The sequence below is a fragment of the Drosophila ficusphila genome, unplaced genomic scaffold (genome assembly GCF_018152265.1).
Source record: "Drosophila ficusphila isolate 14025-0441.05 unplaced genomic scaffold, ASM1815226v1 contig_106, whole genome shotgun sequence".
NCBI lineage: Eukaryota > Metazoa > Arthropoda > Insecta > Diptera > Drosophilidae > Drosophila > Drosophila ficusphila.
In genome coordinates this window covers 4,035,693-4,051,915 of record NW_025063993.1, presented here as the reverse complement: position 1 = coordinate 4,051,915, position 16,223 = coordinate 4,035,693, and the positions used below count along the sequence as shown (strand labels likewise).

Genomic DNA, 16,223 nt, shown 5'->3' with positions numbered 1-16,223 from the left:
TATGTGCATTTTTCAAAACTATTTAAAAAAAAAAAAACAATAAATATTTTAAATGGTTTTATTTTAAGATTGAGTCCATTGTGGGGCTTATATAAATAAATAAATATGTTTGTTTATCGAACAGTATCTCATGGAATGAGCTGAATAATATTTAGTTAGACTAAGAAAATAAATTAAATTGCGTAAATGGGCTTGAAAAAATGTAAATAAAGCAATGTTTGTATAAAAACGTGTGTTTTTCTATGACAGTTGGAATAACAGGGGAACCACAGAAATGTCTCCGAATTTTTAAAGATTGCGTATACTCGTTTGCCGAGCCTTGAATAGATTTGGGGTCTTCAAGGACTGCTGTTGAAATTGTTATATCCTAGTAAGAGCTAAGTATTATATCCTAAAATAATATATATAAGGTATACAGATACCTCACACTCTCGAAATAAGAGATAAGCATGAGCATGATTACATAAGAGAAACATTTATTTTAGATTTAAAATTTTATATTTCATTAAGGATGATGAAAGAAAAAGCAAAAGAAGTCCTACTGAATTCATTTATTCGCCAATCAGGTGATCCTTTGACTCAGATGCATTCCCTTTCGAACATTTTTTACGTTTAACGTTGCAAGGTAATAAAACTTGACAACTTTGTTCACCACCTTTCATTTGCCAGAGAACAAATCTAAGACTCTTTGTGAGCCTCGGAGGTATTTTTTCGTTCCGCTGCTGTTGTTGATTTATTTGGATAGGATTGAACTCAAGTCGAGTTAAGAGCTTTTAAGCCAGCGCACTTTGGAGAACAACCTGCCAATATATTGTATTCTGCTTGCTGCACCGGCATTAAATCAAGTTTAGGAACTTGGCTTTCTGCCACTTTCCCGGCTCGCTTTTCCCCCATTGATTTATGCGTTTCAGCGCGCCAGCATAAAGAGTTGGGTCGGAATGGTTTCTGAAACATCTCCTCGCTCACCTTCGAAATGCAGGCGAAAGCTGAGGTGAGGAGTGAAAATGCTAACTCAAATATGGGAAAGCAATTCATTGAAAGGAAAAAATAAATAAATGGCAAGAACGTTTGAGCTTTGAGCTGCTTGTTGGGGGATTTGCGTAAGCCAAGAGATGGAGAAAAAGGAACGGCAGCTTAGCAACTTTTTCGAGTGCAAATTTGTGAAAATTTTCGCTGTTTGGTTTGGTTTATTTTACTTTCCTTCTTCGCATCTGTATCATTATTACTCTTGACTTCTGAAAGCACAGTTTCTTCCTGCCGTTGGAGCCCTTACTCTGAAACTGGGATTTATTTCGTTACTTTTAGCCCTGGAGTTGCGCCATTTACAGTAGATGGCGTTTGATTTATGTGGGGAAATGTGGCGAATTGCTTCGTGCTGAAATTTGGTTTTAATTAGTTGATTAGTTTGTGCGCTTCAAGTGCCTTCCCATCACACTCCTGCGGTTTCCTGAAGTGCAATTGAATTACAACTGCGGCAATTGCGGTTTGTAAGAAACTCTTTGACAGTGCCACATGGAGCCTGCTTTCCCGCTTCCCCAGAATCGATTTCTGGCAGGTAAACTCATCTGAATCCCTGCAAAGAAGTCAATGTCAGGGACAGCTGAAAAGCACTTCCAAAAGTCGAGCCAAGATAGAGGTTGAAAAACTGGAGAAAAACCTCATTGTCATCAGCGTTAACAACGGGTATTGGCGGTCAAAACGATTGGAACTCCGCTATGGCTTGCAATCTGAAACGTGAGCTATTAAAAACCTCCGATGGCAACACTGCAGAAAATAAATACATATGAAAATTTATTTTAAAAGAAATCGTTTCGCAGAAAAAGTTATTAAAATACAACACATAAAATTTGTGTAATGATTATAATGAAATTTATGTTGTATTCAAATTTTCTATCGCCATCTCTTGTAAATTTATAAATTTGATTAATTAATAATAAAACTACAAGTATTGATGAAATTCAGTGGTCCAAAATAAAAAATTATAAATCGAGGAGTGCAAACAGTTCATTTAATTTTTCCGTTCAATTGAAACGATGAGAGCAACAACTGGAATTAAAATTTGAAAGTATAAGTAATCTTTAAAATAATTTTAATTTAGTGTTTCAGTGTACATGGACGAACCAATTGGCGAGAAAAAAACACTACAAATACCAAACCTGATTCAGAAAGAGAGGAATAAAAGCCCTTTCGGTGGAGGGTCTGTTGAACATTCGGCCGGAGGAAGCTTTGTCTGGCCAGCTGGCTGCTTCCGGTCGCCGAATGCAACTCCCACTGGGTAAAACCCTCATTGGAGTACACTTTAGTGCCTCACCTCCTGGGCTCCTGGGTTCCTGTGTCTGGCACTTACCATTTCATTATTGCCGGGATTGGATTACGCCGTAAATGCATTTCGCTGTCGTCGACGAAGCTGGCCATATACAGTCATATCCTTAAGGTCCTTGCCTGGCTTTTCGCCCTAGGGCAAATGGTCATCGGCTTAAAGGGCAAACATAGATTCAACGGCGGAGGTATGACCTAAATTGAGGACCCGACATTATCCGAAAGGTACTTAGCTAAGCCTATTATTAACTAGTCACTACGCACTAATTACCATAAAGGGAGTTAGTTGAAGCGTTCTAATTAGGTAATGCTGACGAAACGATTGCTTTTTAATAATCTGCACAAAATAGATGCATATTTTATTATTATTAATATCATTATCTTTATTTATTAATTTTAAAGAGTATCTTATAAATGCACCTTGCTGAATCATGATACTTTTCCTTTACATTTTTATTACATTTAGTCATTTCTCTTAAAAATGGTTACTAGACAATACTGAAAAAAAACCAAAAACAAAATCAGTTTACTTGTTCCTTTTTAATGTCAAAAATATAATTTTTTCCACTTTTAAATAAAATTTCTTAGTTTTTTTTCTGGTGACTGATGTTATTAGTATAAGCAAAACAATATTTGCTCGCTAAAGTCAAAATCATGCAAAAACAGAAACATTTTTACAATAGGGAGTAAAATATTAAGGGAATTTGCAGTCGCTGCTTAAACAACAAAGTGCCAAGCAAAGAGTACATGGGTCCACACAAAAGTTTTGCAACTGATAGGAACTTAAAATACTCTTACCAAAAAAAATACGAACTATCCGTATTACCTACTTATTATGTATAAATATATAATATATTACTCATATTCATGCTGTTTTTATGCTAAAGGGTATTTTAATGCCACATTTAAGTGTTTATCACAACAAAAATTTACATCAATGCTACAATCATAATGACTTCTGTAAGGGTATGAAAAAAGAAGTCTTGGAGGAAATGAAAACGGAATGAAGAGATTCCGGACTTCAAACGGAAATGTATTGTGTCTGTCAGTCAAGTTATGACTCCGCTGTCCGGCAAAATGCAAATTTCAATTTAACTTGGATGCACGAAAGTCCCTGGCGAACAACTTTTAGACGCTTGGCAATAACTCGGGTCCTGCGGTTGCCGTTTTCAATGCAATTACAGGATGCTGCCAGTACCAAAAACCAAGGCGACGGCGACTAACGAAAACTTGTGTAATTGATATGTGTGGTGGCAACTTTCTAATGGAGCCTTTGCCACGCAGACTCTTGCCGCTCTCCTGTCTTGTTGGACAGTGTCGAAAAGTTTGCGGTCTCCGGAAAACTGGGGTCGCCATGCTGCACACGTGGCTTCTGGCTCAAGATTGGAGAGTGAAGTTCGACACAATTCGCCCACTGGATTGTAATTGGTTTTGCGGTGGACGCCTGCAGATGAGAGCCAAAGGTTAAACGCAACACGAGTTAGCAATTACGAAATTCAATTTGACGGTAACTAATCGGTTATCCGAGAAATGCTGATACTCCAGGGGAAAGTCTAGCTAAATTTGTATTTCATTTGTTGTATATCACTGTGCAATATATTTTATTTTAAACATATTGGTGTTTGGGTTTCAGATATTCTGCCATTGATGAAAATGTATGTGCAACTGCTGAACTAAAGATAAATTCAGAATTCCCTTTTTTTATCTAAAAGATTGAAATGTATACACATAAGATAAGAATAAATAGCACATAATAAATTGTATAAAATATAAATATACGGACTATAAAACCTTTGGTTTTTCTCTCTAACTCTTGCTGCATTTTCTTGTTACCTTTTTGGGAACTCATTATTCGCTATTGCATTCCCAAGTTTAAGTGACTCCAGACCACGTGTGACCTTTGACTCAGGAATGGCTTTTCTATCTCCTCTTGCGGTTGGTACCTTCGACCCCGTTTCCCCTTCAATCAACCTCCATAATTTTCCCTGACATTCCCTCGCATGGAAAATGCACTCTGAACGCCGTCACACAGGTCCCCCGAAACATTTAAATGCCATTTCAATTACGCGCTCTGTCCCAGAAGAACCCCGTGCCCCCAAAAACCCTTTGCCTCTTAACCCTCTATTATTCGCGGGGCCAAAAGCTTCCGCTTCGTTAGTGCAACGTTTACGCACAAATTAACACGCTGGCGACTGGAACTTTTTGCCATCCAGCTCGACTGCGAAACACAAACGACAAAGGGCTGCAAAACACACAGACCAACTGAAGAGCGGGTGGATAAAAACAAAATACATAATTTCAATTTTAATGAGCAGCAGCAGGGAAATTATTCGGAAAAATTCCGTGACAAAAAATGGGTTTCTATTATTTCTTGGATTCCAGCAGAAGCGGCAGACATTCCCCGGTGAATGGATTTCCACATCACGTTGCATATGTGCCGGAGTCACAGGAATGCATTTGCATTAAAAACCCGAGTCCTAAGTGCATGCTGATGCCAGCAGAATAAGAAATAACCAGGATCCCTCCAAACATATGTGCGGAAAAATGACAGGAGGAGCTAGACCCCTAAATACACCCACTTTTCAGTACTCATAATTTTCCATTTACCACTTGGTTATGCCAAAAGGCTCATTGGCATTTTGCCCTCCTTCTCTTCCGCAGTCCGATTTTCCACTATTTTTTAATTCACGCTTACTGCATTAGGTAACCACACATTTGTTGAGGAATACAATTTATAAATACTCTCCCATTATATCAAGAAATTTAACAGAATAATACGAGTTATTTGATATTAAAGCCTTGATAAAACTTGTGACTTTTTTAAAGAGAGCTAATGCACAAACTCATAAATCACTATATTGAATAATACTTTCCCTTTCTAATGCAAACACAAAAATATATTAAAAACAAAAGAAACCGCAACTTGCATGAGAATGTATTGACTGGTTTATCAAAATTAAATTCCTATCCAACCAATTTTTCCGTATCGCCTCGTATTGCCTGCCTCCCCTTCAAAAAATTCACTAAGTTTAAAAATTTCATAATCAACATTTTTACCCTAGAAAGGCACACACAAAACCCCGCTTTCCCGCTGGCTCCTTTCCTGCGTGCAACTCCCCAAAGCTTTCTGGCTTAAAATGTTAATTGGACGCTGAAATGTTAAATTAGTAAAAAGCAAAGCGGGACAGAAAAGAGGGGTGCTGGAAAAAATGCCAGAGAGATGTAAGCCCTGTCCGCCCACAGCCGTTATGAAAAATGTCAGTTGGCTGGCAGCCAACAATGAGGTGGAAGGGGCCTTTTGGGGGCAGACAACTTCCGGTACAGTGGGAGAAAGGGGGGCTCCCAACTTCCATTTTATTATGCATAAATTATGAAATTACGCAAAAAATAAATAAAAGTGAACCGTCACCCAGTTCAACGGCATGTTGGTAGGCGTTTTTTCCTTCTCTAGGCCGAGTTCCACGGTGGCTCCCAGGCAGTGATGACAATTTTTTGTCCTTTTAAATGCCTTCAGCTTTTTGTCACACCAAACCAATTTTTGTGGTCCCCAATCCCCAATCAGTGGGGAAAAAACGTTTTACCTATTTACAATTTGCTTAAATATGAATCTATGTACATTAAACATGGTATGTTATCATAAAATAAAAAAATTAATACCCTGTTAAATGTATTTCTAATTTTGATACTCCCATAAAAGTTATTATATGTATAAAGAAGTTAATATACCTGGCTTAACATTTAGGAAAAATTAGAATACAGATTTTATACACCTATAAAAAATAAATTTTTTGTTTTTATTTGACTACCAAATTCGGCATCTCTAACCACATAAATTCCCTTTGCAGGCCAAAGGGAAGAATTATTAAGCCATTTACGTGCCTTTGTTTTAATTTACTGCATTTTGCAATTTGAACTGTGATTTTAAGTGATGGCTGTGTGGGGGACTTTATCTTGATTCCGGATGAGGGTGAGGGTGGTGGCTTTCTGGGCAGGTGGTTTAAGCACCTGTCAGCTGGGCAGCAGGTTCGAGGGCTGTAAACTGGTCGAAAGTCATTAAGTGGCTTACGGCTGAATTAAAGTGGTCATGTCCATGGGGGAACTTAATTGATTGCGGATACGGAATGTTTGCAGAAATTACATTGCGGTTCAGCTAACTGATGAGAAGGCGTGCGTGGCAGTCAATCTGTGTAAATCAAAGCACTCATAATCTGAGTTACCTCAATCGGTTAAAGTATTAACACACTTTCTATAGAAATATTCAAATATGCGAAAAAGGGGGATCTAAATGGACATTTTAAAATGTAATTCATAAACGGAATGCCTAAAACACTTTATCTGAAAATTGCACGCAATTTATAAAGGTCAATGGAAAAAAAAACAAATGAATTATAAAAAACATTTACTTTAATTCGGTTATAGTTGATCAAACTTGTAATGAAGGTAAAGTTAAATTTATAAAAAAGCTACAATAAATCAACCTTGGTTGGTTGCTTTTCAAAAATCATTATTAAACTTAAAAGCTTGAATCTTTTCAGTCTTTTGAGCTTAGAAAAAATTTTATAAAAACTTTATACTCTTAGTAATTTTTAAATTTTTTGTTACTTTTTTTTGTAGCCAATTGATTTTATTAAGATCTCACGTCGATATCAATAAGCTTCCACAGAAATACTATATTAATTAATAGAGAGTTTTAGACAGCTTTTTAGTTAGTTGTACTTAATGCAATGCTGATATATTATACTTTAAAGCTGACATTGCAAGAATGTGTCGGAACAACCACAAGGAAAAGCCAAGTCTTAAAAAATTTAAAAATCATATAATCGTATATATGTTAGTTTTAACTGCAAGCATTTCTTGTTTATTTCTGTTTCACTCTGCCTTTTTGTATAGATTGAATTTTGTTAATTACAAAAACAAGCACCGCTTTCCGAGGAATCGTACTTCCTTAAAGGTATCGTAAAAGGTGAAAATGGCAATAAATACTATGGATAGCACCAGCAAATCAATGGGAATTAAATTCAAACAATTTCAATTTGAGTTCGCCATCAACTGTCCATGTGCTGAACGTGCGAATCGTAAATGAATTTTACGATTGATCGAATTTTCCAATTTAATGAGAGAATGAAATAAAGAACACTGGCGAAAAATACGAGAGTTGTATTAATGGAAAAGGCAGCGAAGGTAAAATTGAAAGCCGAGTCTTAGAAGGATTAAGGATTTATTAAGAAATCCATTTGGCGTAAGCTAGCAAAAGAGGAAACCGGATGAAGGAGCTGCGATGCTCAAACAGTTGAGCAAATGAAAAGCATCTCAAGATAAAGTAATCAATGATTTTTTTATGCGAAAAATTCAAACGAGCAGCTAAACTGATTTACAATGAGCTAAAAAATGGTGATGAAGACAAGAAAGATGGAGGGAAAAGTTGAGAGACGGTGTTCAAGGTGACTGGAAATTAATGATTAAATTTTGTAGCTGCTTGAACGTAAAAAGAAGATATTGAGTATGCAACAGAAAAGTTCCCAGGAAAAGTTGATGGAAATGTCAAAGAGATATTTTAACCCAACAAGATTTTCCCTTGATTTGATGCATAACTTTTTAAGTAGAATACAAATCGGTCCGGAGCTCTGCAAAATGTACGCATCTAGGATTTGCATAATACCAACCATCTGCAAAATAATTAAACACCAAGCCATAAGTGCAGACAACTTTATCGGCAGAGCAACAAACATATAACAATGAAAGCACTTGGTCCTTTGGCCAGAAATTCATTCGAAATGCATTTCAATTAAATGCAATAAATTAAAGATAAATCTAGCACAGACTAGCTAACCATATGCCTCGTTCTCCGCCCAACTAACGTGACCCCCAAAAATGTTGCATAATTAATTAGCCAAGCATGTGGCGAGAGAACAAGGTCAACACTAGAATTCATTTCGTTTACAAAGACTGCAAATTATGCAGAAAATAAGATGCGAAAATGAGTTGCAAACGGCTCTCACTTAGTTATAGGTTATTCAATACCCTTCACATAATAATATTTAAATAAATAATATTAGGTATATACCTTACCAAGCAAAAGAGTTTATTTCAACTAAATTTTGAGTCTTATAAAAATCAATTTTTCGGGTGGCATAGTCCTAACATTAAAAAAATAGAAGACTTTAAATGGAACTGTAAACTGCAGAAATACTTTTATAACAAGTGGAAAATTTTAATAATTGTTTTTGTTGCATTTTCACAGTTGTTCAAATACTTTGTAAACAAGTTCACACTCTTTTTGGTAAGATAAATATTTTAATTAGAAGTCGCACTGCATTTTTATTTTCCTGGCCCCCTTTCAATTTCAAAACACCCTCTACTCCCACTAAAAGCACCCCGCGAATTGCTTACAAAGCTCTCGGGTGCACTGAAGAGTTTTCTGAACGGCATTTTCCTCCTTTGGCATCGAATGCGAACCCACAAGTGGCATCTCATTGGAATCCATCTAACGACATCCATCTAACGACACCCAGCTTCTAGCTGCTGTTAAACAAGGATGATGACTACAAGTGACTCAATCTTTGACTGACAGCCATCCGAATTCTAAAGCATTTTAATTGCTGTCTCAGCCGGCGATGCTGGCTCAGCTTTAGTTGGGGCTTTGGCTTTAGCTTTCACCCGATGCACGCGGAATGAAAGGGCATTAATTCGTTGACCTTGCACCCAGTGGGTGAGAAAGTGAAAGGGGCTGAAGGGCGGAAAATTTGCATAATTCGCATGCAGCGGGGAGGCAATGCAATTGCACTCAAACCAAGCATGGAATTTAGTTGTTAGCAAAACTTGCTGACAAATTGTGGCCCAGTCGACACCTCAAATCCCAGACCCGCCCACAGTTTTAGACTTATTCCGTATTTCAGCACCCAGCACTTTTACCTCCGTCTGTGCGGCGTCTGTGAGGATTTCTGGCTAAAAAGGACGAAGGAGGCTAAAAGGACGCCGACAATGTTGGCGACGACGACGCTGTTGACGACTTTTGCCATTGAGACAGCCAAAGTTTTTATGGCAATTTTCATCTCAGCCAGACACTTGAAGTGGTGGGCTCCATCCTCGTTGTTGGTAGTTTCGTGAATATGGGAATTTTAACATAAATTGCAACCAAGTTACACGTTTTCTTTCATTCGCATTTCCCCCATAGGCTTGGCCTGAATAAAGTGGAAAAGTTTTCACTAAAAAAACACGCTATGAAAATAAAGTGGCGCAACTTAAAATATTGTTAAATGCAGTTAAACGCAAGAATAATTACATTTACGGAACAAGTCCAGAATAGTAAGTTGGCGATGTTTTCAGCGGAGTTAGAAATTCTAAGAAATTAAATCTAGAAATAGGATTAACGCTTTAGTGGAACATTTATTGAAACTGAAGGAAATAAAGTTTTAAAAATAAAAACTAGGATGCAGAGAATAATTAAAAAACAGGGAACTAAACAAATCTGAAAAATAAATATGAAGTTAAATAAATTGGATTATAAAATAAGTACTTACCTTGTTTTGTTTTTGGTCTCGCTCCTAGGTAAACCATATTGGAGTAGATGATATCGGAGTAGACGCTATACAATTCGATGATCGCTGCCACAATTGCTTCCTTACATTTTAACTAACTATTTAAATTTGTTTCATTAGATTAACTGCATCTTGTTACCATTTATTTAAAGCTTAAGAGTCCAGTTATGCGATGAAGGCGATATCTTATGCAATAGCTACCAAACTTTTGTTAAAGTTACACCAAGATAGCTTTAAATCTGAGAGACTAGTAGAATCAAGAAACAACCAGATGGCAAACAAACAAGTTTAAATCGAATCAGATGATGTTGCACACATCTGTTTTGCAATGGTATAATAAATCTGCCAATAGCAAATGAAAACTTTTGATGGTTTAAACCCTTATAAACGTAAAGTAAATAATCCTAGAATTCGGCAAGTAGAGAATTAAAATTAAACTGGAATTCACTGAACAGTTTGTGACTCAATTAGCATTATTCATGGGTTTGCGAAGAAAATTCTCCTTTCCCCATTCGCCCTCGTCTTTCTTTTCCTTTCGATGTGCGAAATTCACATGAAGAAAACCAACTACGAGGAGCCCAATATGCGAGCAGGACACTTGTTTCAGATCCTGTCGTTAGCCAGCTCAAAAACGAAGCTTAGGAAGATAAAAAAAATATGAGTAAAGCTCGCAAAATGTCAACACATAGCGATGGCAGAGGAGCAGGAGCAGGACATGCCGAATGCACAGATTTCGTCCAGCTCAATTTTGCAGGATTTGCCGGATCGCCAGGACCTCAACCTTGGCCCCCGGATGCGGACAGGTGTCCTGCAGCATCCATTAGACGACCCTTAGCTGAGCTGTTAAGCAGCATGCCCGAAGGCCTTTCTCCCCCGGCAAAAAGGAAAGTGAGGGGAAAGGAAAGTGAGTGAATGTCCCTGCTGCAGTTTGAAATTTGTATGACCCGGATACGCATGGTGTGAGTACGGGTCGATATATGTACCATACGAGTACTATATATGTATATACGTAGTATATATCATCCTATATCCGTTGGGCATCCGGGTGTCCGGTTGATTGCCCGTTGCATACGACTGGCGTTTGGCTTTCGGTTTCACACTGAGCAGAGCAAATACATTTTGCATTCGGTCTTTGATTTGATTTTGAGTGCAAACCTGATGGATGCGGATTAGTCACTGCCCCTTTGGCAATGGAACCGGTGTCAGTTAAAGTCACCGCACTGCAACTTTGTGACAATTTTTATTTGCCACTGGAAAGCCTTTTTGCCATGCTTCTTCGAGGTTCACTGACTTCGGCCACAACAACATCACTGCTGCCAACCCCTCCACCCTCGGGCTGCAACAGACTTAATTAAGTTTTTGTCCTGCTCTGTGGCATTGTTTACATGCCAGCCAAATGCCCAAACTGCGAAAAAAACACAAAGAAATAAGAGAATAGAATAAATAAAAGCTAAAAAGTTGAACATTTGCAACAAAGTAGGGGACACAATTAAAGGGAGCCGAATCGTGAAGGCTCTAGGCATTTTAAACTGCATCTGAATAGGGATTATATATCTAATAGGAATTTTTTACAATTTAAATCAACAATGGGGCTTTACAAAATTAGACAATTAAATAAGACAAGACCAAATAAATTTTGTTTAAATATTACTTTATTATTCAAGGTACATTTCATCAATTATTAAAAGATTTGACTTTTATATTATGTAGAACAATTCTAGCAACTTTAAAACCAGTGCAGTTATAAGTTAAAATAAAAAATAAGAGAAATTCCGAAGAAATTGTAGTTGTTTAACTAATTAGCTTTCAATGTTTAAACATTGTTAATTTTATTTATTTTTTAGAGCGCTTAGTAAAAGAGAGTCTTATAATTGCCGGCAAATATTAATGTTTAACTTAAAGTCCCTTTTTAAACTTTAGTGCAATAAAAACCAGATGAATGGCCAGCGCACAGCAAAACTCGGTTAAATAATTATTGTCTTCTTTCGCTTTAAGCACCTTCTAATTGCCTTTGTTAATTTGCGAGCATATTTCACTGGAAAGTGGCTTTAAATGGCAGGGAGTGGAAGTGGGAAAAGCACTGCGAGGAGAAATCCAACGCCAACACCAAAACCGAAACCAAAACCTAAACCAAAGCGGACAATGAAGCGTGAAAAGCGGAAACGGAAATTAAGCAACTGCTGTGGGACTGGCTTCAGAGCTCCAGAGCTCTAGAGCTCCAGATCCTGTGGCAGGACATCGCCGTCGCCATTGTCGCGTCACTTGCCACGCGGTGGCCATTGTCCAGTGTCCTTTCTCCACAGTCCTTTCTCCGCCGGTCATTGTGCACTTGGTTTTCCGCGAAGACAACGGAAAACTGCAAAAGTGGAAACGGCTCAAAGGGGCGGATGGAGGCTGTTTCCCCGGACTCCACTGTACAGTCATCCCTGCGTTTGACTGCTGCAAATTGCACGAGGTGGTGAGGTTGCAGTTTGTTTATTCCCTCTATTCGGTTGATCTCTTTGCCTTCAGCCACTCCGTTGAGTTGGTGATGAATATGCAAAAACGACTTTAAGAAAACCTGAAATAGTTGCTTTCTATTCAGATAGCATTTTGCAATTTCGGGGTTTTTAACTGGTAGTTGCATGACAACATTATTCATCATTTTGTAATTACCTCAAAACACTAAGTAGTAAACATTTTTTTGAAGTTCTGTACCCAAGCCGATCAGAAATTTTGCAACTGAAAAGTAAAGTATTACCAACAAGCCTTGTTGCCTTAAAACTTTTATGATAACGCATCTGTCGTTGTTTCCCATTATTAGCATAACCCAAGGGCCAATAAATAGATTAGGTAACGGAATAATCCTACGAACAGATGTTCAAAAGAAGAATTTGGGGCAGGTAAAGCCACCGACTACCTGTTACCCTTTACCAATGGGTTGTATATAAGCCAGTCTGAAGAAGGGAAAGCTATCAGTCATCAGTGGAATCCAGTCCTAGACACATCTGAGTAATTGCAACAGATTTTGAAGTGATCTTACTATTCCTAATTATTGGAAGAACTGCTAATATTCATTTGAAGCAACCACTTTGAGAGCTTTGCAAATCGCAAGAGTCGCACCATCTTCAGTTTGAAAAGTCACATAAGCCACTCGAAATCTCCATAGCCATGTTCGACGACGAGCCCATCTCCAGCTTCGTGTTCTCGAACGAGAAGACGACGCAGACCTTCCACCACCAGTGGTTCGCCCAGGGGCAGTTGCACGAGTGCGCCACCTGCTACAGCTGCATCGACGCGGACGAGCCGCCCTCCCAGCACTGGCTCCGCGGAGGAGAGGCCTCCCAGGGCCTGCAGCTCACCAAGCAGCAGCAGGCGGTCCTGGACATCATCGAGGCCCGCCAGATCGAGACGTTCTTCTTCTGCGACGAGAGCTCCAAGGACAAGCTGGACCACTTCGTGGGCGAGACCTGTGCCAGGGGAGTGCCCGAGCTGCTCCGCTGGATGTTCCAGAACAGCACCGTGGCGGTGGAGTTCAGCCTGGCCTGCTACGTGAACGCCATGGACCAGGTGCTGATCTTCCAGAGCGGATCCCTCCGGGTGGACCACCACTTCGACGTGGACGAGTGCGTGGGCGTGGTCTACGAGATGCTGATGCAGCGGATCGAGAACTACCTCAACTGCAGCAGCGAGTACGGGATGGCCGAGTGCAGCATCACCAGGCTGCGTGTCCAGGTGAAGCGGATTCGAGTGGACGCGGAAAGCCAGGGAGAAGCTCCCTTCTTCGCACTGCCCCTGCAGCTGCAGCAGGAGGAGGGCCTGGCCACCCCCGCGGCCTCCTCCACCAGCGAGGCGGAGCTGGCCAGCCTGCGCTCCGCCTACCTGAAGCACTTCCGCGAGTGCAACGGCTACTTCCCGCCCAACATGCGGGTGAACCTGTACGGGCTGCAGCAGTGCAAGACCACCAAGGAGCTGTACGTGGTGCCCTACCACGTGAGCGAGACCCTGCAGCAGCTGCCCAACAAGAACTTCCTCATCCTGAACAACATCATGGGCCAGTTCCGGCGGCTGCACGAGCTCTCCACCCCCGTCAAGTCGGTCAGTCCGTCGAGGGACTCCTGCAGCTCGCCCGCGAAGGAGCTGCACTGCCGGAGGTGCCGCAGCCAGTTCTCGCGGAGCAGCAAGCTGCACATCCACCAGAAGCTGCGCTGCGGGCAGGACTTCTCCGTGGACAGCATGCACGCGGACATCGTCGAGATCTACGAGCAGTGCCTGCCCATCTCGAGGAGCGTCTTCCAGTACGCCTGCTACGGCATAACCAAGCCCAAGACCGTGATGCGGAAGGGCCAGTTCGTGCCCATCGAGTGCGACTGGCGCAGCGAGAGCTCCGTGAAGGTGCAGCACGGCCCGTGCGTCGTCATCAGCAACGCCCAGCACAGCAGCCCCTGTAAATTTTACTGAATAAACACTAACTATAAGCTAAAACACGCCTTCGTTTCTTCTCTGGTGCGGATCCTTTTTCAGCGGTCTATATAGTGCTTCTAGGAGCAACTAATAAGTTATCCGAAACTACAAAGAAAGTACCGCTTTATAATTATTTAAAAGCAACAAAATAGTTAAACACGATTTCAAAGCATACTTTTTAGCGCAAGAAAGACGAAGAAAAAATTTAGAAGGATCCTGGTTTTAGGGCTTCGAAAAATGTGCTCAAAAATTCCAGAAAGAAATAGGGGAATGTTGTCAGGGTTGGGCCATATTTTGACCTCTGCCCATAAGTACTGAACGAATGACAATTTAGAATATGTTTTTACATATTTGGAAAGGTACAAGCAAGAGAAAGTGTTCACCAAAAATAGAGAATTAAAAAACAAAAACAAAAAAAGTTATAGGCGTTCAGAAAATCGTTGACAATATCGTAACATGGTGGAATAAAATTGAATTCAGGTAAATCTAACATTATTTTGTTCATTTATTTTATTATTCGGGATATTTTATTAGTCGGTTGAAGAAAATGATTCAGAGTTGCAGTTTTGACATATAAAATAACTTTTTCGCATTTTTGCGCACTTCAAGTGAACTTCCCTCTTGCATTAAATGTACGCAACAGAGTTGTTGCGATTTGTATACCGTGGCATAGTTTCCAAACAAATAATGCAGAAATCGATGTCTTCATCTTCATCAGAAGAGAGTTTATTCTGCACTTTCTTTGGGGGACGACCACGATTCGCTGGTATTTTTTGGTGCATGCTTTTGGTGCAAAAGTTGTTCTTTTTGCTCGTTGTTTTTGTCGAATAAAAGTTAGAAATAATTTCTTTGTCTCATTCAAAATTCACTCTTTTGCATATTTTTGCTACAAAAGACTGAAATATTACAACAAAAATCGAAAATATAAGAATAAAGAGTAAAAATTATGACGGCCCAATCCTGACTACAAAAGTGGTCCAACCCTGACGACATGCGTTATTAATCTATTATGGTATGACATATCCAAACTATATCTGCCAATGTAAATATATCTTAGTGTTTTGTAATATAACAACTATATTACGTATTTTTATGCTCAACTTGCGGATGACATGTTGCAATTTTGAGTTATGACACCTTTTTGGCCAGGTTAGGAAAACTTTTCCGAACACTTTTCCTTGACATACCAACAAAACGTAGAAAAAAGTAATCCCGAAATGAGTAGTCATTTGGAAAGTTTCTTGTGACCGATAGAAGTTTATTGACACGCACTAGTACGAATATCCATATTATTGAGATGGCCCAAGCCTGACAACGGTCCAACCCTGACAACATTCCCCTACAAATAATTTTCGGAGTTACAGAAGAAATAGTGAAATATGTAGTTTTTTCGAGTTCTCCTAATTGGCGGGAAATATAGAAAAAAAAACTTAACGTCCAATCGAAACAAAACAAAAAGTATTGCATTCAGGATAAAATTCTCTTCAAGATGAACCAACAATACCTTAAGCCTTAAAAGTTATGATAAACCTTTTTTTATATCCTTGCAGAGAAAAGGGAATGCAGTGAAGCAGACACCTCAGACTCCATAAAGTATATATATTCTTGATCAGCATCACCATCTGAATCGAAATATGACTGTACGTCTGTCCGTCGGTCTGTCTGTCCTCCTGTCGGTTTCTCTTTAAATAGTCTCTCAGTTTTAAAGCTATCTTGCTCAAACATTACCAAAAGTCGTGTAGTTATTGCACGCAGTATATGATCTGTTGTTTTTGATCAGATCGACTTGATTTCTTCCAGATGGTGTTTTTTAACTACTGCCGAATTTCGAATTAAATTTTATCAAAATTGGATAACTATATAATTTATCTGCCATAGGAGAGATCGAAAAATATATATATAAATAATGAAAAAAATGACAAC

The 16,223-nt window shown here is 39.3% G+C and overlaps 1 protein-coding gene across 1 annotated transcript; it reads left to right on the top strand.

Annotated features, from left to right (window-relative positions):
• Positions 1 to 12,827: 12,827 nt before the first annotated feature.
• Positions 12,828 to 14,306, top strand: LOC108099750 (protein terminus-like). The gene has a single exon (XM_017203379.2). The coding sequence runs from the start codon at positions 13,008 to 13,010 to the stop codon at positions 14,295 to 14,297; it is 1,290 nt and encodes a 429-aa protein (XP_017058868.2). The 5' UTR covers positions 12,828 to 13,007; the 3' UTR covers positions 14,298 to 14,306.
• Positions 14,307 to 16,223: the final 1,917 nt, after the last annotated feature.